Source organism: Phoenix dactylifera, chromosome 2 (genome assembly GCF_009389715.1).
Source record: "Phoenix dactylifera cultivar Barhee BC4 chromosome 2, palm_55x_up_171113_PBpolish2nd_filt_p, whole genome shotgun sequence".
Taxonomy (NCBI): Eukaryota; Viridiplantae; Streptophyta; class Magnoliopsida; order Arecales; family Arecaceae; genus Phoenix; species Phoenix dactylifera.
The window spans coordinates 6,184,669-6,205,364 of record NC_052393.1 but is presented as its reverse complement, the minus strand read 5'-3'; the positions used below and the strand labels follow the sequence as shown (position 1 = coordinate 6,205,364).

Here is a 20,696-nt window from a genome sequence, read left to right as displayed (position 1 = left end):
TCCCACGGGCGGGGCCGAGTCGACTCGGGAACCCTCCTCGCGCCCGTCGGAGGCCAGGACCGCCACCCCCGGCGGGGAGTGGTGACGGGCCACCTTGACGGGCTTTTGCCAACCCTCGAGATCCGGTGGGGACACCGGAGGGCTAGGCGAGGCAATCGGCGGATCCGGCTGAGAAAGGGGCAACCCAGCGGATGGCTCGGTCGTCTTCCCCAGCTCCGGCGGCCCTTTTCCCCGCGGCTGTCTGGCACGGGAGGTCACCAACCACGGGCCATAGATCGGGCCGGGGACCTCCTCTTCAGGTGAGCTATCGCCAGTCGGAGCCGGAGCCCCAAACCGGCACACGGGCCCAAGATGCCCGATTCGTCCGCACCGAACGCAGAGGTCCGGGATGCTCTCGAAGACGAAAGGCTGCCAAATAGCCTTCGTCCGCCCGAGTATCCGTATCCCTGGGAGGAGAGGCGCGGATGCGTCGATGGCCACCTTGACACGAGCGAAGCCCATAGCCCGTCGGCCCTCGGTGACACCGTCCACCGCCATTGGCTTTCCTGCCTTGGCCGCAATCTCTAAAATAGTCGAAGGCGACCAGTATTCCGGGGGGAGCCCAGGTAGCCGGAGCCAGACCACTGCGGTCTTGACCGGAGACTCCCTAGGTAGGAAGTCCGGCGCCCACGGCTCCAGGGCAAGCAGTTGCCCTGCCACCACCCAAGGCCCCTCCGCTAGGGCGCGATCCCGGACCTCCGACGACCGGAATCGCAGAGCGAAGTGGTCCTCGGCGAGGGTCACCGCCACCACCTCCCCTGTTTTCTTCAGCCGGGCAGCCACGTCCTTGGCCACCCACTCGACCGGCACCCGCCGGCCGAGGCTCCGGCCGACGAGTGCTAGCCCCTCCCACTCCCGGCGGGCAGCCTCAATGGGCTCCTCCGAGAGCTCGAAGACCGACGGGAAGCGAAGGCTCAAGCGAGCCACCTCCTCGTCCGTCAGTCGATGGGTGATCCAGGGCCCGGGCCGCGTCCAACCACCCGGTCGGTCCCCTTTTCCCCCCTTCCCCTTCCCCTTAGACGTACCTGGTCCTTGAGCTACCACCTCCGCCCAAGACCTCGTCGACGACGATGCCGCAGTCTGCTTCGTCGAGGCAGCTTCCGCCGTCGCCCCCGACCCCGGCTCCCCGACCGATCCCGCCGAACCCTCCATCGTCGTCTTCCCCTTCATCAGATCCGGTTGACACCCTGCAAAACAAAGGAGCTGGGCTCACGGGATGGCCCGGACACAGCAGAGCTCCCCCACCACCGCTCAACGCCGGCGAAAGAGATCGTTAGCACAGCAATCCTTTCTCTCTCCTCAGAGTTTCTCACTCTAAAGAGCCGTTGACACTCCTCAGAGTTTCTCACTCTCTTAATGTGCTTTAACAGTAATAAATTTGTTCAAATGGCATGAATCGAATTATTTTATTTGGTTGAAGAGGAATAAATACGTAAGTAAATAACTTTATTCTCTTATTAACATTATGTGGGAAGCAAAAGAGAGACCTTAAAGATGCAACCCTTGGTTGGAAGATGTCACTGCAGTACCAAAAAGACTATTGCAATCTCGTAATTGTTTTTTATTTTTGTACTAATGCAAGCCCATAGGTTTGACGAACCACTGCAATAGCTTGGGTTACCATCCATTAATATCTGACACATGAAATAAATTTGACTTGCTGCATTCTTTTATTTTCTCTTTTGACACAAGGGAGACGAATCTCGATAACTTGCAAAACTACAACCATAAGAAACAACATGAATCAAAAACTGAAGGGAATGAGGAAGGAGATCACCAGCCAAAAAGCGAAGAGCCCGATGAGAGGCAGCAAGCCAGTCAGCTGGCTGGTTGTCTTCTCTGAAGCTATGACAAGCACGGATAGAGAGGTTGCTGCAAATATATTTTAGTGCCTTGCTGATCTATAGAACCAGAGTTAATGAATCACCTTTCAGCCTCGCTTTGCCGATGTCTAACCCTAGGCAAGCAGTACCCGAAAGCTAGGACTGTTAATGAGCCGAGCTGCTTGGGCTCGGCTCAGTAAAAGCCCGGCTCGGGCTCGGCTCGTTAGTCAAACGAGCCCGAGCTCGAGCCCAATATGAGGCTCGTTTACACCCGAGCCCGAGCAGCTCACGAGCCCAAACGAGCTCTAGTCTCTCGCTGAAAGATCTTATTTCAGCACCACAATTCATAAAAAATTGACCACATAGAGAAAAATAGCATGTTATCGAGCCCGAGCCCAAGCCCGAGCTCGAGCTCGGGCTCGTTCTGGAGCTCGTAATTGAAACGAGCTTTACGAGCTCAAGTCCGAGGCTTTATTTTGCCAAGCAAGCCCGAGCTCGAGCCCAATACCGAGCTCGTTACCGAGCCCGAGCCCGAGCTTCTGTGAAACGAGCCGAGCCGAGCTCTCCCAGGCTCGGGCTCGGCTCGGCTCGTTAACAGCCCTACCGAAACCATGCTTAACTGCAGAGTTCTGATGGGATCTGTTTCATTAGTGCTGGTATGATCGCACCCTCCAACCTGCTCTCAATTAGACTCGAGAACCTGAACTTTTGGGTAATAGGTAAAACTTTGGCAAATAAAAATTTGTAAGTGATGACGGCCTGATATAACCCACTACCTCAAATTCATGGCCTCGGCTTGAATATAACCGAGCGGCATCGACAACAATGGTAGAAGCAGTGGATCCTTGGAGTCGAAAGGTGCAAAGAACCCTAGCATTCCAAAGATACCAGCCAATATAACGAATTACACCATGAATAGAGCTGATCAACTTGTTATAAGCAATGAAATCAAAAATATCATCAACAGATGCAAATGCTAGGGGCCCATCGATATGCAGAGCAGCAGCAAGGTTCCACAGTTCAATAGCTATAACTGGCAGTTAGCAAGGAGGAGCATAGGAAGGTTGGGGTGGCAAAAGTAGAGCTCGGATGGAGCATACAAGCTTCTTTTTCTTTCTAGCAAGAGTAGCAGTCCAAGAGAGGAATATGCTAGAGGATCATGCAGATGACCTTATGGCTACTTGTGGGAATATTATTGAAGACCCCGTCGTTGCTTTCTTTTCAAATTGTCCAAAGGGTGACGAAGATCAACTGTCGATAGAATGAAATCTACTCTAAAGCTGATGGGTCATTTGGGTATAGATCTTCTTTTTTTTTAGGGGGAAGTACGGTTGATAAAGAGGTGCTTATGTGTTTCAAGCATAAGATTGCAGAGGAAGCAGCTAGATTATGTGCTTCTAGCAAGATTATCTGCAGCCAATGCTTTCTTGTAGATTACTAACCAAGCAAAAATGACAAGAGTTTTGTGTAGCTTGTAAACAGTCCAATAGAGCAAAGTCGCATAAATGGCAATAAGCAGAAGAAACAGCAATCTAGAGTCCCATAGCCACATTGAATATTGTATTCATTGTTCTACTTACAGTATCAAATAGAAAATGGCCTTGCAAATATTGTAAGAACAATTAGGTGAGAATAAGATAAACTCTTCAAAAACAAGGAAAGGAAACGAATATAAAACTCAAATAAATACTCATAGAGGATATGGCAGTCTTCTTCATTTCTCTTGCTTTTCCTGCTTCGAGAAAGGAAAAACATGTCCTTCCCTATCCTCCGCCACTAAGTGGTGAGTGGGGAGGCTGCGGTGGCCCAGAAAGACAAACAAAAGTTTGAAACATGGACCTTGCAAGTTTTCTCCTCCATCTCTCTTTTAACTCAAGATAAACTGAGAGAATCGATATAGCAATTTTTTTGGTACATAAACATCTCCATATTTTAATTTATCTTACAGTCTCATAATTGTCCAAGATCAGCTTAATTTTTCTATATCAGATTTCCAAAATTGCAGAGTATCGTCTGCAAATTGTAGTTTCAGTCTCACAATTCCAGGATCAAATTTTCTATTTCTGCCTTTGAAAGAGTCCAAGAGAGAACCATCTACCACCAAGCCAAAAAGGAGAGAGAGAAGTGGATCTCCTTGGCAAAGACCTCTGCCTCAATGAATTCGCTTTCCCTGAGTTCCATTAGGGCCTGTTTGAAAATCCAGCAGGATTAGGCTGGATTTCCCATTGGATCACGGATTACAGAGCCTATTTAAAAAAGGTTCACATCAACCAAATTCCTCTCCAGCCCAAATCCTTGGGATAAAAAAACTTATGGAGGTCTATTTCTTCATCCTGCTGTCTAACAAGCCCATAAATTAGATTTCTAAAACTACGATGGGCTTCAGATAAAAATAAGCTGGGCAGACTACCAGGCCTGATTTCTATAAAAAATTCAGCCCAACTCTAGTAGTTTTCCAAACAGACCCTAAGAAGAATTTTTGATTTCGAGGATATAAGGATTAACTGTATCCACTTGACTCCAGATCCTTGGGCTTCTGACAACTGAAGGAGAAAGGACCAGCTGTCACCATCATATTCTTCTCTCAAAGTCTTACGTATAGTTCCTTCTTCCTTCAAAATCTTGCAATGATATATGATTTCAGCAGGGTAGGCAAATTTATTTTGAATACGTCTTCCCTAAAGGAAGGCGTATTGTGAATCATTAATCTAACCGTCAACTACTTGACTGGACTTCTGGGCATCTTAGAAACGAACTTTTAGGGCTTCATGCATCCGTGTTATGACACTGTAATTTAGTCCTAAAAGCTCTGCTCTACCCATCTCTTTCTTGGTGTATGAAGGAACTTTTCATGCGACCAAAGACTGCCATACTAATGAAATTTTGCAGATGTAGTACCACTCAGTTTAATTACCATCTTAAGACATTTAATTTTATATAATACTGCCATCTAACATGGTAATTTAAGATTAAAAAATCCTCAATCGATCCGTTAATATTGCATTAGGCAATATTTCAAGATACATCCACAAACATATGCCAAACTGATCAGAGTCAAGATATATCATATTGGTGGGCGCCCAATGTTATACTCAAGTAAGATATATCTAAATATCTATCCTTATTATCTCAATTGAAATGTTATTAACTGGTAGAATCCAAAAATGGTACAATATCAATTTTTTTTAACTAGTTCAATGTTAACTAGATCACAACTCATGAAATATTCAAATCAATTTTTCGAATTATTTTATATTTTTTTACCTTCTATCTCAGCGCAAATAAAATAAAATAAAATAAAAGTATCAATCATAGACCAAGACCGGCCATAACACACAATATTTAAGAAAACTTGTCTCTAACGCAACTTTTTCCTGGATGCCGTTTCGTTTAACAATAATCTCACCAGAGCCGCTATTTAAATCTAGTTATTTTTGGTGCCAAGTACGATGAGTATGTGATTTATTAAGGAAGGACCGAAGGAGCCTCACAAGCCCAGGGAAGCCTCGCAGGCCAACAAACAGCCCTCCGTACCCCAATACCACCGTCCGTACTCCCCTAAAGCCATTCCCACCATCGCTTCCCCTCATCGGTATTGTTGTTATCATCGTCATGGGAGCGGAGGCGAAGGGAATGATGGATCGGACGCTGGTCTTCACGTACGGGACGCTGAAGCGGGGTTTCTCCAACCACGGGTTGATCCAGGACATGATCCGGAGCGGCGACGCGGCCTTCGTCGGCGACGCGCGCACCGCTGGCCGCCTCCCCCTCGTCTGCGGGCCCTACCGCGTCCCCTTCCTCCTCAACTTCCCCGGCGCCGGCGAGCGCGTCCGCGGCGAGGTCTACGCCGTCTCCCCCCGTGGCATCGCCCGCATGGACGACCTCGAAGGCACCTCCCGCGGCCACTACGAGCGCCTCCCCATCTCCCTCGTCCTCCCCCGCCGCCGCCGATCCCGAGGGGACGAAGGGGAGGACGACGAGGTGGAGGCGGAGGCGTACTACGCGCACCGGAGCTACGCGACGGAGATGTGGAGAAGGAGCGGGGAGCGGGGGTTCGAGGCGTACTCGGAGAGGGAGGCGAGGGGATACGTTAAGCGGAAGGACCGGCCGCAGGACACCACATTCCTCGACCAGATTCGGATCTTCGTGGGCTCTCCTCTCCAAAATTAGACTGGTTCTCCCGGTGCGCCTCCCTTCATCGACGGAGAGCTTGGGTCTTTCCTTTTATTTCCTCTTTTGCCCTTGGATCTCTTGGATCTGCTGTTTATGAGACATGATATCCAAGGTGGGTGAAAAAATGGCAGCTGGTCTTGTTTGTGATCGGATATATCATTACAGGCCCTTCTATTTTGTCTAGATTATTGTTAGGGGAAAAACCCTAAGTTATATATCCACGGAGGGCCAAAGGATGCCGACCAGGAAGGCGCTCGACTAAAGGGCGCCGACCAGGAGTACTTGAAGCAACCCCGCCACAAGGCGCCCCATTGGGCGACCAGCTCGGCTCGGCACCCTTGCCGAGCCGATGCCTTAACCAAATGTTCAACCTCCGCCTAAAGTTCAAGGGACTGACAACTCCTACGGCTTGCGACCTGCCACTATCTCCAAGCCATCAAGGCATAAGATCTCCGCAGGCGTTCAGCACGACCTGCCATTAATGCATGAGACTCCCTCAAGTCTCCGATGCACTCAGGCATTTAATGAACACGGCCCAAGACGATCTCCGGATCACTGAACCATCAGAGCGCATGGCTCTACCTGACCGCCGGTTCATTCGGTAATAAATGCACTTACCATCCACAGACCCCAGGCCCGCTACGGCCGGCGGTTCAACCACTCCAACAGGTCCGATCGACCGTGACAACTCCCTGGTTCTGGTCTGATTCGGCCCCGTTCTCCACTATGCCATAAATGGGCCAAATCGTGCCCAATTATCACAGACAGGGACAAATCCCCCGGTTACCTCCCAGGTAACGTAATCCCCTCCTATAAAAGGGAACCTGGGAGAACCAGGGGGGGAAAAACAGAAACGGAAACAGATCCCCGGGACTGAACCCGCCGGGAAGCACGGACACAATTGAGGACATCATCCTCTTCGTCTTCTTTATCTTATCCAAATGTTCTTGCTGTCTTCTCCATATACTCTCTCCCCTGCTCTCTCCACATACTTGCCCCCTCTGACTTAGGCATCGGAGAGCTGGCGCCGGAGAGCCCGGCCACCGGCTTTTTGCAGGACTTACACCCTCCAGGAGGACGTCGCCGGCCGGCGCACCGCCGTCCGCCCCCTGTAGCAGCGGAGCTCCTCCTTCCCCGGCTTCGCGGCGGCCCCCGGGTCCAATTTCCAGCAACAGTTGGCGCTAGAGGAAGGGACCGAGTTCGCTGCCATGAAGCTAAGAAGCAAAGGGGCTTCCAACGCCTCTCGACGTCCTCCACCCAGTCCTGAGCATTCCGTCCGGAACTCACCACCTCCGGCCGAGTCAACCCCTCAGGTTCGGCCGGAGCAGTTTGATGCCCTGGTGCAACAAGTGCAAGCCTTGGCTACCGTTGTCCAAAGCTTGCAACCCAGGGGCATCCCAACGACACCGCCTCCTCCGGCTCTGGCTCAACCGGAGCCTCCTACAAGCGGACTTCCCCATCGAGGTCGGGACTCCCAAGTCCAGGCCTCCCTCCGGAGAGAGCATCCAGCCAGAGGCTACGGAGGCTGGCCACAGCCTTCAGAAGCCGAGTCGGTTCCAGGGCAACCTGCGCTCGAACGAACCGCTGCAGCGATCCTCCAGAATGATGAACTCGACAAGAAGGTCGAGAAGTTGGAACGCCAAATCCAGGCGCTCCACGGGAGAAAATCAGGACGTGATAACGACTTCGAGTTCACTACGAAGTCTCCTTTCTCCCCGGAGATCGAAGATGAACCGGTCCCACTACGGTTCAAAATGCCCCAGGTGGAGCCCTACAATGGCAAGGCCGATCCCCTGGACCACCTGGAGAGTTACCGGGTCTTAATGGCCCTACAAGGAGCCTCGGAGGTCATGATGTGCAAAGCTTTTCCGGCGACGCTCCGAGGGCCAGCCCGGCTTTGGTTCACCGGGCTGAAGCCGAGTACTGTCTCTTCCTTTGAGCAGCTCGGCAGACAGTTTGCCGGCAACTTCGCCGCTAGCCAGCCCCAGCGGCGGACATCCGACTCCCTCCTCGACATCAAACAAAAGGAGGGAGAGTCCTTCAAGGAATATCTGGACCGGTTCACCACCGCAACATGGGAAGTCCGGGAGCTTGACCAGTCAATCGCCATGTCGGCGCTGAAGACTGGAGCCCGGTCCTACAGATTCCTCTTCTCGATTGAGAAGAATTTCCCAGCGGACCTCACCGAAATGTTCGCTCGGGCGCGGAAGTATGCCAAGGCAGAAGAGGCCGTGGCAGTTAGGCGGGGTGGAACCGAGCAAAACCCCAAGAAAAGACGCCGCGAGGAGCGCGGCCGACCCAGAAGCCCGTCTCCACGACGAGCTAAGAATCCGCCCTGCCCGAAGAGTCCACCCCGGTTGAGAGGACCGCCGCAGCAGAGGTCACTCCGCCCGAGGTTCCCACTGCAGGCCCGTGCACCTGAAGGGAGGTATGAAAAGTATACTCCCCTCAATGCTCCTCGGGCTGAAATCCTCATGGAGATTGAGAATCGAGATTGCATCCGGCTCCCCCCTCCAAAGCCAGACACCAGAATCCGGCGTGATCTCCGGAAGTATTGTCGTTTTCACCGGGATCACGGCCATGATACCGAGGATTGTTATCAGCTCCGAAATGAGATCGAAGCACTCATTCGCCGAGGGGTGCTCGATCGGTTTGTGCAAGGCCGGCGTGAAGGGAAGAAGCCAGCCGAAGGAGCAGCACAGCCTGAAGGTTCCAATGCCAACAGGCCCATCGCCGGCGTCATCAACACTATCCGAGGAGGGACCTCGGCTGGGGAAGCCTCAGGGGAAGGAGCCTCCTCGAAGCGCCCGCGCACCTCTGAAGCCATCTCCTTCTCAGATGACGATCTAGAAGGAGTCGAAACTCCCCATGATGATGCCATGGTCATCTCCATGATCATAAATAAATTTGATGTAAAACGCATCCTGGTTGATAATGGAAGCTCGGCGAATGTTTTGTATTTTGATGCTTATTGCAAAATGGGGATGACAAAAGAACAGCTACGGAGGATGAATGCTCCGCTAGTTGGATTCACTGGGGATTCAGTCCCAGTAGAGGGCGAGATCGACCTTCTGGTCACAGCCGGGCTCGCCCCTCGTGAAAGTACCGTGAGTATGAGCTTCCTTGTGATACGCCTGCCCTCGGTTTACAACGCCATCCTTGGAAGGCCAGGACTCAACGCCCTCCGAGCAGCGGTCTCAACTCACCACCTGCTGATGCGATTCCCCACCAGCCAGGGAGTCGGTGAAGTCCGAGGGGACCAAATGGTGGCAAGGCGATGCTACCTAGCGACCCACGAGGCAGGACGACCAGCCGAGGTGCCTGCCCCAACGACTGACCAGCCCTTGACTGAAGTTATGGAGGCACGGGTCAACCCCCAGAAAGAGCGGGTAGAGCCTGGTGAGTTGTTAATTCAAGTTCCCCTACGAGAGAACTTTCTCGAGCTAACCGTGCAGGTCGGCTCTGGCCTTGGCGAAAACGAGAGGAGTCACCTCGTCGACTTCCTACGGGACAATATGGATGTCTTCGCCTGGTCGCCTGTAGACATGCCGGGGATAGACCCGGAGGTCATGGTCCACCGGCTTCAGGTGAAGCCGACCTGCAAGCCCGTGCGACAAAAGAAGCGAGGCGCCGCCCCTGAACGACAACGAGCAGCAGCCGAGGAGGTCGGCAAGCTCCTTGAAGCCGGCTTCATCCGGGAGATATCCTACCCGGAATGGCTCGCCAATGTGGTCCTCGTCAAAAAAGCTAGCGGAAAGTGGCGTATGTGCGTGGACTATACCGACCTGAATAAAGCCTGCCCGAAGGACAGCTTTCCACTTCCCAGCATCGACCAGCTCGTGGACTCCACCTTGGGTCACGAGCTGCTGGCATTCATGGACGCCTTTTCCGGATATAACCAGATCCGCATGGCGCCAGAAGATGAGGAAAAGACAGCCTTCATCACTGACGGGGGAACCTACTGCTACAAAGTGATGCCATTCGGTCTAAAAAGTGCCGGGGCGACTTATCAAAGGCTGGTCAGCCGGATCTTCAAAGACCAAATAGGCCGAAACATGGAGGTCTACGTGGATGACATGCTGGTGAAAAGCAAGGCGGCGCAAGACCACATAGCCGACCTCAACGAAGCATTCTCCACACTCCGAAAGTACCAGATAAAGCTCAACCCAGCTAAATGTGCATTCGGGGTCACCTCCGGCAAGTTCCTCGGCTTCATCATTACACAACGAGGAATCGAGGCCAATCTAGAGAAGATCCGAGCCCTCCAAGGGATGACGCCTCCCAGGACGGTCAAGGAGGTACAGCGGCTCACGGGCCGAGTGGCAGCCCTCGGGAGGTTTATCTCCCGCTCAGCCGAGCGCTGCCTTCCATTCTTTGCAGCCCTCAAGAAGCCGAAGAACTTTTTGTGGTCGGACGAGTGCCAGCAATCTTTTGAAGAGCTCAAGCACCTGCTGGCTTCCCCTCCCCTACTCACGAAGCCTCAACAGGGTGAGCTCCTCTACTTGTATTTAGCTGTCTCCCCTGTTGCGGTAAGCTCGGTCTTGGTCCGAGAGGAGGGGAAACTTCAGAAACCGGTGTATTACACCAGCCGGGTCTTAAGGGATGCCGAGACCCGATACTCCAAGCTTGAGAAGACCGCCTATGCTCTGGTCATCTCGGCGCGGAGGCTCCGACCCTACTTCCAAGCTCACACAGTGGCTGTGCTGACTGACCAGCCGGTCAAGCAGATCCTGCAGAGATCAGATCGTGCGGGTCAGATCACTAAATGGGCCATTGAGCTCGGGGAATTCGACATTGAGTACCAGCCCAGACCGGCGATCAAAGCACAAGCACTCGCAGACTTTATAGCCGAGTGCACCATACCAGATGAGGTCGAGCCTGAACCCGAGCCACCGCTGGAGCGGACCCCGAGTTTTACATGGGCTCTACATGTCGATGGCTCTTCAAACTCGGGGGGTAGTGGAGCAGGATTTATTCTCACCAGCCCGGAGGGGGTGGTCGCCGAGCAGGCCCTGCGCCTCGAGTTTCCTGCTTCCAATAACATGGCGGAGTATGAAGCGCTCGTCGCCGGGCTTAAGCTAGCCAAAGAGCTAGGAGTGAAGGACTTGAAGGCCTTCAGTGATTCTCAGCTCGTCGTCAACCAAATTATGGGCGACTTCGAAGCCAGAGACCCGACCATGCAGAAGTATCTCCAGAAGGTACGAGATCTCGCCTCGACCTTGGACTCTTTCCACATTCAACATATTGCCAGGTCGGAGAATCTCAGGGCCGACCAGCTATCAAAGCTGGCGTCCTCTCGCATGAGCGAGCTTCCCAAAGAGGCAGTCCTGGAATATCTCCAAAAGCCCAGCATAGACGAGCCCGAGCAGACCCTCTGCACCGAGCTCGAGCCAAGCTGGATGGATGGACTCATCAGCTATCTACAAGACGAAACCCTCCCTGCTGATGTACGAGAGGCTCGCCGAATCAAGCGCCTCGCCACCCGGTACATACTATACGAGGGAAAGCTCTATCGGAAATCCTTCACCTCTCCCCTTCTCAGATGCCTTCGCCCAACGGAAGCTAATTATGCCCTGCGCGAAGTCCACGAAGGAATTTGTGGAAACCATCTGGGAGGACGAGCCTTGCCCCATAAAATTCTGCGCCAAGGATATTATTGGCCGACACTCCAGAAGGATGCTATGGATTTCGTCCAAAGATGCGACCGGTGCCAAAGGAACGCCAATGTTCAGCGCCGGCCCTCGGCTCCTCTGACTTCTATTAGCTCCCCTTGGCCTTTTGCCCAGTGGAGAATTGACATCCTCGGGCCATTTCCTCTGGCCACCGGGCAAAGGAAGTTCCTGGTCGTCTCCATCGACTACTTCACTAAGTGGGTGGAAGCTGAGCCCCTCGCCCGGATCACCGAGCAGAAGATGCGGGATTTTGTTTGGAAGTCCATCATTTGCAGATTTGGGCTCCCCCGCATCCTTATCTCTGACAACGGTCGCCAGTTCGACAACATCCATTTCAGAGAGTTCTGCTCCGAGCTTGGCATTGACCACCGCTTCACCTCGGTCGCGCATCCTCAGACAAACGGAGAAACCGAGGTAACAAATCGTACTATTTTGCAGGGTCTCAAAACCAGGCTCGACAAATCCAAAGGACAATGGGTCGAAGACCTATACAATGTCCTGTGGGCTTACCGGACTACGTTCCGCGTCCCCACCGGCGAGACTCCCTTCAACCTGACATATGGGACGGAGGCCGTCATTCCACTAGAGATTGGGCTCCCCTCTCCAAGAGTCGAGCACCACGATGCTAGCTCCAACTCTTCGCAGCTCAGAGGCAACCTCGACCTGATCGAGGAAACAAGGGAGGTCGCCCGAGTGCATATGGCGAGGTACCAACAAAAGACAGCTCAGTACTACAACGCCAGGGTCAAAGTCAAATCTTTCAGACCAGGGGACCTTGTCCTAAGAAGAGCTGAAACCTCCCGACCAACTGAGCGAGGGAAGCTGGCCCCGAATTGGGAGGGACCATACCGAGTCACGCGCATTCGCCGACCCGGAGCTTACCAATTGGAGTCTCTAGATGGGACTCCCATTCCGCGGAGCTGGAGCTCTGAAAATCTCCGCGTGTACCACCAGTAGAACCCTAAGGGGTCCCTCATTATTCAACCATTAAATTTCATTCTATGAATTTCACTCTATGAATTTCATTTCACGATAAATTGATGGTTTGCGAACTTATTCCGAGCTCACCAATTTTCTTGATTATCTCATGGCATCAGGTTTATTCTTCTTCCCTAACTACGGTTGGGATGCCCTGATACCTCGGGATGATGGAGTACCTGCGTGGACTCCCTGAAGATGTCCATGAGTTCATGGTGCGCTCTCCATCGAGCTCGGCTCGTTCTCCTACCCTGGCTACGGTCAAGATGCCCCGAGACGTCGGGATGCCCCGGTTACCGGGAAGCTCGAGGCGTCGAGACATGAGTAGCGGTCCTCTCGGACCGGACGAGCTCGGCTCGTGCTCCATCGATTATTGAGTAGCGGTCCTCTCTAACCGGACGAGCTCGGCTCGTGCTCCATCGACCATTGAGTAGCGGTCCTCTGACCGGACGAGCTCGGCTCGTGCTCCATCGATTATTGAGTAGCGGTCCTCTCTGACCGGACGAGCTCGACTCGTGCTCCATCGATTATTGAGTAGCGGTCCTCTCTGACCGGACGAGCTCGGCTCGTGCTCCATTTATTGAGTAGCGGTCCTCTCTGACCGGACGAGCTCGGCTCGTGCTCCATCGATTATTGAGTAGCGGTCCTCTCTGACCGGACGAGCTCGGCTCGTGCTCCATCGACCATTGAGTAGCGGTCCTCTGACCGGACGAGCTCGGCTCGTGCTCCATCGATTATTGAGTAGCGGTCCTCTCTGACCGGACGAGCTCGGCTCGTGCTCCATCGATTATTGAGTAGCGGTCCTCTCTGACCGGACGAGCTCGGCTCGTGCTCCATTTATTGAGTAGCGGTCCTCTCTGACCGGACGAGCTCGGCTCGTGCTCCATCGATTATTGAGTAGCGGTCCTCTCTGACCGGACGAGCTCGGCTCGTGCTCCATCGACCATTGAGTAGCGGTCCTCTCTGACCGGACGAGCTCGGCTCGTGCTCCATCGATTATTGAGTAGCGGTCCTCTCTGACCGGACGAGCTCGGCTCGTGCTCCATTTATTGAGTAGCGGTCCTCTCTGACCGGACGAGCTCGGCTCGTGCTCCATCGATTATTGAGTAGCGGTCCTCTCTGACCGGACGAGCTCGGCTCGTGCTCCATCGACCATTGAGTAGCGGTCCTCTCTGACCGGACGAGCTCGGCTCGTGCTCCATCGATTATTGAGTAGCGGTCCTTTCTGACCGGACGAGCTCGGCTCGTGCTCCATTTATTGAGTAGCGGTCCTTTCTGACCGGACGAGCTCGGCTCGTGCTCCATCGATTGTTGAATAGCGGTTCTGACCGGACGAGCTCGGCTCGTGCTCCTACCCCGACCTCGGCCGGGATGCCTCGAGACGTCGAGATACCCCGGTTCATCGGGATGCCCCGATACGTTGGGATGTTGTCTTTATTGGCCAAACGAGCTCGGCTCATTCTTTACCAGCTTCAACCAACGAGCTCGGCTCGTTCCTTCATCGATGGATTTCTCTGCCGACGCCCTCCAAAAACGGAGTCCGAGCAGAGAAGCGTCTTCAGTCGCCTCGGCGCCAGGACGCACACGGTACAAGGTACCTATTTATTTAATGTCTTTACATTACCTATTATTGGATTTCTCTGTCGACGCCCTCCAAAAACGGAGTCCGAGCAGAGAAGCGTCTTCAGTCGCCTCGGCGCCAGGACGCACACGGTACAAGGTACCTATTTATTTAATGTCTTTACATTACCTATTACTGGATTTCTCTGTCGACGCCCTCCAAAAACGGAGTCCGAGCAGAGAAGCGTCTTCAGTCGCCTCGGCGCCAGGACGCACACGGTACAAGGTACCTATTTATTTAATGTCTTTACATTACCTATTATTGGATTTCTCTGTCGACGCCCTCCAAAAACGGAGTCCGAGCAGAGAAGCGTCTTCAGTCGCCTCGGCGCCAGGACGCACACGGTACAAGGTACCTATTTATTTAATGTCTTTACATTACCTATTATTGGATTTCTCTGTCGACGCCCTCCAAAAACGGAGTCCGAGCAGAGAAGCGTCTTCAGTCGCCTCGGCGCCAGGACGCACACGGTACAAGGTACCTATTTATTTAATGTCTTTACATTACCTATTATTGGATTTCTCTGTCGACGCCCTCCAAAAACAGAGTCCGAGCAGAGAAGCGTCTTCAGTCGCCTCGGCGCCAGGACGCACACGGTACAAGGTACCTATTTATTTAATGTCTTTACATTACCTATTATTGGATTTCTCTACCGACGTCCTCGAAGAACGGAGTCCGAGCAGAGAAGCGTCTTCAGTCGCCTCGGCGCAAGGACGCATACGGTACAAGGTACCCATTTATTTAATATTTTTTACATTATCTATTCTGCTTCTGGATTTTTCTGCCGACGTCCTCGAAGAACGGAGTCCGAGCAGAGAAGCGTCTTCAGTCGCCTCGGCGCCAGGACGCACACGGTACAAGGTACCTATTTATTTAATGTCTTTACATTACCTATTATTGGATTTCTCTGTCGACGCCCTCCAAAAACGGAGTCCGAGCAGAGAAGCGTCTTCAGTCGCCTCGGCGCCAGGACGCACACGGTACAAGGTACCTATTTATTTAATGTCTTTACATTACCTATTATTGGATTTCTCTGCCGACGTCCTCGAAGAACGGAGTCCGAGCAGAGAAGCGTCTTCAGTCGCCTCGGCGCAAGGACGCATACGGTACAAGGTACCCATTTATTTAATGTTTTTTACATTATCTATTCTGCTTCTGGATTTCTCTGCCGACGTCCTCGAAGAACGGAGTCCGAGCAGAGAAGCGTCTTCAGTCGCCTCGGCGCAAGGACGCATACGGTACAAGGTACCCATTTATTTAATGTTTTTACATTACCCATTATTGGATTTCTCTGCCGACGTCCTCGAAGAACGGAGTCCGAGCAGAGAAGCGTCTTCAGTCGCCTCGGCGCAAGGACGCATACGGTACAAGGTACCCATTTATTTAATGTTTTTACATTACCCATTATTGGATTTCTCTGCCGATGTCCTCAAAAAGTGGACACCGAACAGAGGAGCGTCTTCGATCGCCTCGGCGAAGAAGTGCTCATGACACCGACACATTGTTGCAAGTCCGGTGAATCCCCGTCACGGGCTGACGGGTATGCAGTCCATTTGTAAGAAAAGAATCCGGTTCGCCCCGGCAACCCGAGGCTCGGATTCGAAATTCGCCGCATTAAGAAGTCCCAAGTCCTAACGACCGTCCTAGGGCTTAGTCGAATTCTGGACTAGGCTCGGAAAAACGTTCCGAGCCCAAACCCTTAGTATAAGCACAAGCGTTGCTATACCATTAGTCGAAGAACCGAGCAATAGAGCTCGGCAAGCCAAACTCTAACTCAAAACCCTGTGGCGGGAAAAGCTCAGGCCCTAGAGCGCATATCCTCGGAACCTAAAACAGATCCGAGCAGAGAAACTTAGACTACAATAGACGAGTTTCCACACAAATGAATATTCATTTCAAAAAGTCCGGAGGCCTAGTACAAGAGCTCGGACCCGGCCTTAACAAAGTATAGAGGCCGCTCCGGCTTACAAAAAGAAAAAGAAGATAGGAAAAAGGGGAAAACTACACCAAGGGCTCAGGCCCGGCGACTTCAGGAACAGTTGGCTCTTCTGCGGCCGAGGCCCCCACGGTGGCTTTGGGAGCTGCCTCGGTGACCTCGAGAACGATCTCGCCTTCTTCAGCTTGACCCTCCTGGTCGGTCCCGCCAGAGGTTGGAACCTCTACCTCCGCCTCCGCTTCTGGGTTTTCGACCCCAGCGCCTGGTTGAAGCAGGCTAAGGTCGAAATCTGGGAGAAGTCGCCGCAACTGATTGCGGAAGTCCTTGAAGCCCTGGATGAGACCATTGACGCCTTCCTCTTCCATCAAGTCGCGAAACTCTTCCGATTCGCGGAAGAGCTTGACGGCGTCCTGGGCCTGCTCCCGGGCCTCCTTCTCTCGAGCCTCGTGGTAGGCGGCCTTCCGCTCCAAAATCTTTATTTCTCTTTCGCGATCCGCGAGCAGAGATTGTACGCCAAGTAGACGGATCTCGAGATCTCGGACCTTTATTCGAGCCTCCCCCACCTCCTGCTCGCGTTATAGCGAGCGACGATTCGGCCTCCGTCCGGCGGGCCTCCGCGGCGCGCACTTCGGACCTAGTCAAAGAGTGCGCGCCCTTCTCCTCTTCAAGTTCGGCAACCAGGGTCCGAACCTCGTCTTCAGCCGCCCCTAGCTTCGCTTGAAGCACTTTCTGCTCGGCCTCAGACGCGAGGAACTTTGTTTCGGCCTCCTCGCGCCCCCTTTGATGCCTTCGGGCCCGGTCCCGATAGTCCTGGATGATGTGAATCATCGTCTCGGTCTCGTGGAGGCGCTGCAAGAGGGACATGTAAGAAACAGTTTTAAGCCGAAACACAAATTTGCACAAAGATAAAAGCTGACTTACTCGGATGGAAGAGCAAATAGCGGAGTCCATGAACTCGCCGTAGTTCATGGACCGAATTTTGGCCTAGTCGGCCGGGAGCAGCGCGACCCGAAGAACTTCGCGCGCCACTTGTGCATTATCGAGGGCCGAGTCGCCCTCGAAAACAGCCCATCCAGGAGCGTAAGGCACCCGCTCCTGAGGACCCGAAGAACCCGCCAGACCGGCCTCAGCTGGCCTGGGTGCGGCCGACCCCGTTGCTTCTTGGCTATTCCCCGGCTCAGAGCTGGGGAATTGGGGTCGAGTAGACGGCTGACCGGACCGCTGCGTGGTAGAGGTGGGGCGTGCGAGCGCCAGATCTGTTGAGGTCCTCCCTCCCTGGTCGGAATTTGGAGCTTCCCGCCGACCAGGGACTTGCGAAATCGGCACCGGACACGGAAGTGCCATCGTGGCTCCGCCAGAGCCCACGCCCTCTCCCCGACCAGCCTCAGGGCGCACGGGGCGAGAAGCGCGCGCCTCAACTGTTGTGGTCGTCGAGGTCTTCGCCGAGGTCTTTGCTTTCTTCCTCGGCTCGGTCGGTTCTCCTGAGAGTTCGGCCGCCCTCTTCTGGAAGCGGGCGTAAAGGACTTCGCTCTTGGTCACCATTTTTGCGATGTCTGCAAAGATAAGCAAAATTAGAACATTAGAACAATAAGGAGATAAGAAGTTGCTGTAACTATCCTTACCCTGAGGACGTGCCGAGCTCAAGCCCACGTTCACCAGGGCGTCCTCGCTAATGAGGCCGTTCAGCAAAATCCCGTCCCCAAGGCTGCGGATGGTATCGAAGATCTCCTGCTCATGCGGAGAAAGCTGGGGGAGCCTGTTGATGGATTTAAGTTGGGCCGGCCTCCACCTGGGGTCAAACCCCCAGGACCGTTCAGAACCCAGGAAGAAGAATTTCTCCTTCCAACCATGAATGGATGAGGGGGCACCATGAAAAAGTGGCCGACCCACCCGGAGGGCGATGTAGAGCCACTCCCCGTCTCCCGGGTTCGACTTGAAAATAAAAAGTCGCCGGAAGACGTTGACAGAGGTAGGAATCCCCTGTAGTAAACACAGTGACAGGAAACCCATCACTGTCCTCCAAGCGTTTGGAGTGAGTTGCGCCGGAACCAACTGGCATACCGCCAGCAACTCATTCACAAAGCTGTGAAGAGGAAATCGGAGGCCGGCCCAGAGTGACTCCGAGTGCACTCCGATCCGGCCTACCGGAGGATCGGTTACCCGATCCCTTCGCCTGGCGGGTTCCAAACGGAACCCGTGAAGAGGGAAAAACCACTCTTCGGTCATCTCGACCTCCAGGACACTCATGGTGGATACTACTTCGCTAGGCAAAGAACCCATTACAAGAGAGGGAAATCAAAAAGAAGGGGGACCTGGGAAAGATGCCGGAGAAAAGGGACTTCGGTCTGAGGAAGGCTGGGAGAATAGGAAGCTGGAAGCAGAAAGCAATAGAGAGAGAACAGGGAGACCGGGGGAGAGTTTATATAGACCTCCCCAATGGCCTGGATCAGCAAAGAAAGCGCTGCATCTTGGTTAGATGATAACACGTGTCGGCCTAAAAGACAGAACGACGCATTTAATTAGGGCTAGCGCTTCGAACGTCGAAGCGCCCCATCGGATCGTGCGGAAAGGCGTCCGCAATCGAAGATCGTGCGGCCCTATCATGAGCCCACGACGCGAGGACGCTTCGCAAAAGGTGTCCCAATAATGAGGCTCTTCGGAAAAGAAGAGACGCCGCCTATTAAAGGCACCTCGAAGCGTTCGATAACTCAAAACGCACAGTAAATCAAAATTTTCGGAATTCGTGATGACCCAATTAAAGCTACTTCCCGCGCTCCAGCTGATAGCCAACTGGAGCTCGGAAGTCGGGGGGTAGTGTTAGGGAAAAAACCCTAAGTTATATATCCACGGAGGCGCTCGGCCGAAGAGCGCCGACCGGAAAGCTGCTCGGCCAAGGAGTGCCGACCGGAAAGCCGCTCGGCCGAAGAGCGCCGACCGGAAAGCTGCTCGGCCAAGAAGTGCCGACCGGAAAGCCGCTCGGCCGAAGAGCGCCGACCGGAAAGCTGCTCGGCCAAGGAGTGCCGACCGGAAAGCCGCTCGGCCGAAGAGCGCCGACCGGAAAGCTGCTCGGCCAAAAGATGCCGACCAGGAAGGCGCTCGACTAAAGGGCGCCGACCAGGAGTACTTGAAGCAACCCCGCCACAAGGCGCCCCATTGGGCGACCAGCTCGGCTCGGCACCCTTGCCGAGCCGATGCCTTAACCAAATGTTCAACCTCCGCCTAAAGTCCAAGGGACTGACAACTCCTACGGCTTGCGACCTGCCACTATCTCCAAGCCATCAAGGCATAAGATCTCCGCAGGCGTTCGGCACGACCTGCCATTAATGCATGAGACTCCCTCAAGTCTCCGATGCACTCAGGCATTTAATGAACACGGCCCAAGACGATCTCCGGATCACTGAACCATCAGAGCGCATGGCTCTACCTGACCGCCGGTTCATTCGGTAATAAATGCACTTACCATCCACAGACCCCAGGCCCGCTACGGCCGGCGGTTCAACCACTCCAACAGGTCCGATCGACCGTGACAACTCCCTGGTTCTGGTCTGATTCGGCCCCGTTCTCCACTATGCCATAAATGGGCCAAATCGTGCCCAATTATCACAGACAGGGACAAATCCCCCGGTTACCTCCCAGGTAACGTAATCTCCTCCTATAAAAGGGAACCTGGGAGAACCAAGGGGGGGGAAAAACAGAAACGGAAACAGATCCCCGGGACTGAACCCGCCGGAAAGCACGGACACAATTGAGGACATCATCCTCTTCGTCTTCTTTATCTTATCCAAATGTTCTTGCTGTCTTCTCCATATACTCTCTCCCTTGCTCTCTCCACATACTTGCCCCCTCTGACTTAGGCATCGGAGGGCCGGCGCCGGGGAGCCCGGCCACCGGCTTTTTGCAGGATTTACACCCTCCAGGAGGACGTCGCCGGCCGGCGCACCGCCGTCCGCCCCCTGTAGCAGCGGGAGCTCCTCCTTCCCCGGCTTCGCGGCGGCCCCCTGGTCCAATTTCCAGCAACAATTATGATGAATATTTAACCGTTCCAAAATGTAAGTTCCAGATGTTACAAAGATGTCATGGATGGAAGAATACCGAGGTTTGCGGATGTATTGTTAATAAGCATTCTTTTGAAAGTTGCATTTGCGTTACATGCAGTGGTTTGCACAAGTATTGTTGAGAGGCTAGAACAAGCTAGGATCTTGGCTCGTCGATAGAATTTGGAATCGTTGGCCAGCACCCACCCTTCTCGTTGGTGCATGCATCAGGGAAAAAAGTTTCTGGATTTGAATTCACATGATGAAACAATCCATATGTTTCTTCAAGAGGGAAATGGTTTGAGTTTTCCTTCTTCATAGGTCTGCATACGTCACGGACATGGAATTTAGACATGGAATGGACACAAGATGACCGCACAATTCATGGAGGCATTCCATTCCGCTTCAAACCCTAGTGGC

General features: G+C 53.4%; 2 protein-coding genes across 4 annotated transcripts in view; one reads left to right on the top strand and one right to left on the bottom strand.

The window, feature by feature from the left end:
• Nucleotides 1–20,696, bottom strand: part of LOC103711774 (chaperone protein DnaJ-like) — a 40,833-nt gene that overhangs the window by 11,269 nt on the left and 8,868 nt on the right. The window contains exon 7 of one of the 3 annotated variants that reach the window (XM_026806463.2): nt 1,619–2,732. The exons of 1 other annotated variant lie outside the window; for it this stretch is intronic. The gene's annotated coding sequence lies outside the window, so the exon portion shown is untranslated. Of the gene's footprint in view, nt 1–1,618; nt 2,733–20,321 lie in introns of those variants that run through there. One more of the 3 variants, XM_008798045.4, reaches the window with a different exon arrangement.
• LOC103711773 (putative gamma-glutamylcyclotransferase At3g02910) lies at nt 5,302–20,375 on the top strand. Its single transcript, XM_039118936.1, has 2 exons — nt 5,302–6,219; nt 20,262–20,375. The coding sequence occupies exon 1, from the start codon at nt 5,475–5,477 to the stop codon at nt 6,030–6,032; it is 558 nt and encodes a 185-aa protein (XP_038974864.1). The 5' UTR covers nt 5,302–5,474; the 3' UTR covers nt 6,033–6,219; nt 20,262–20,375.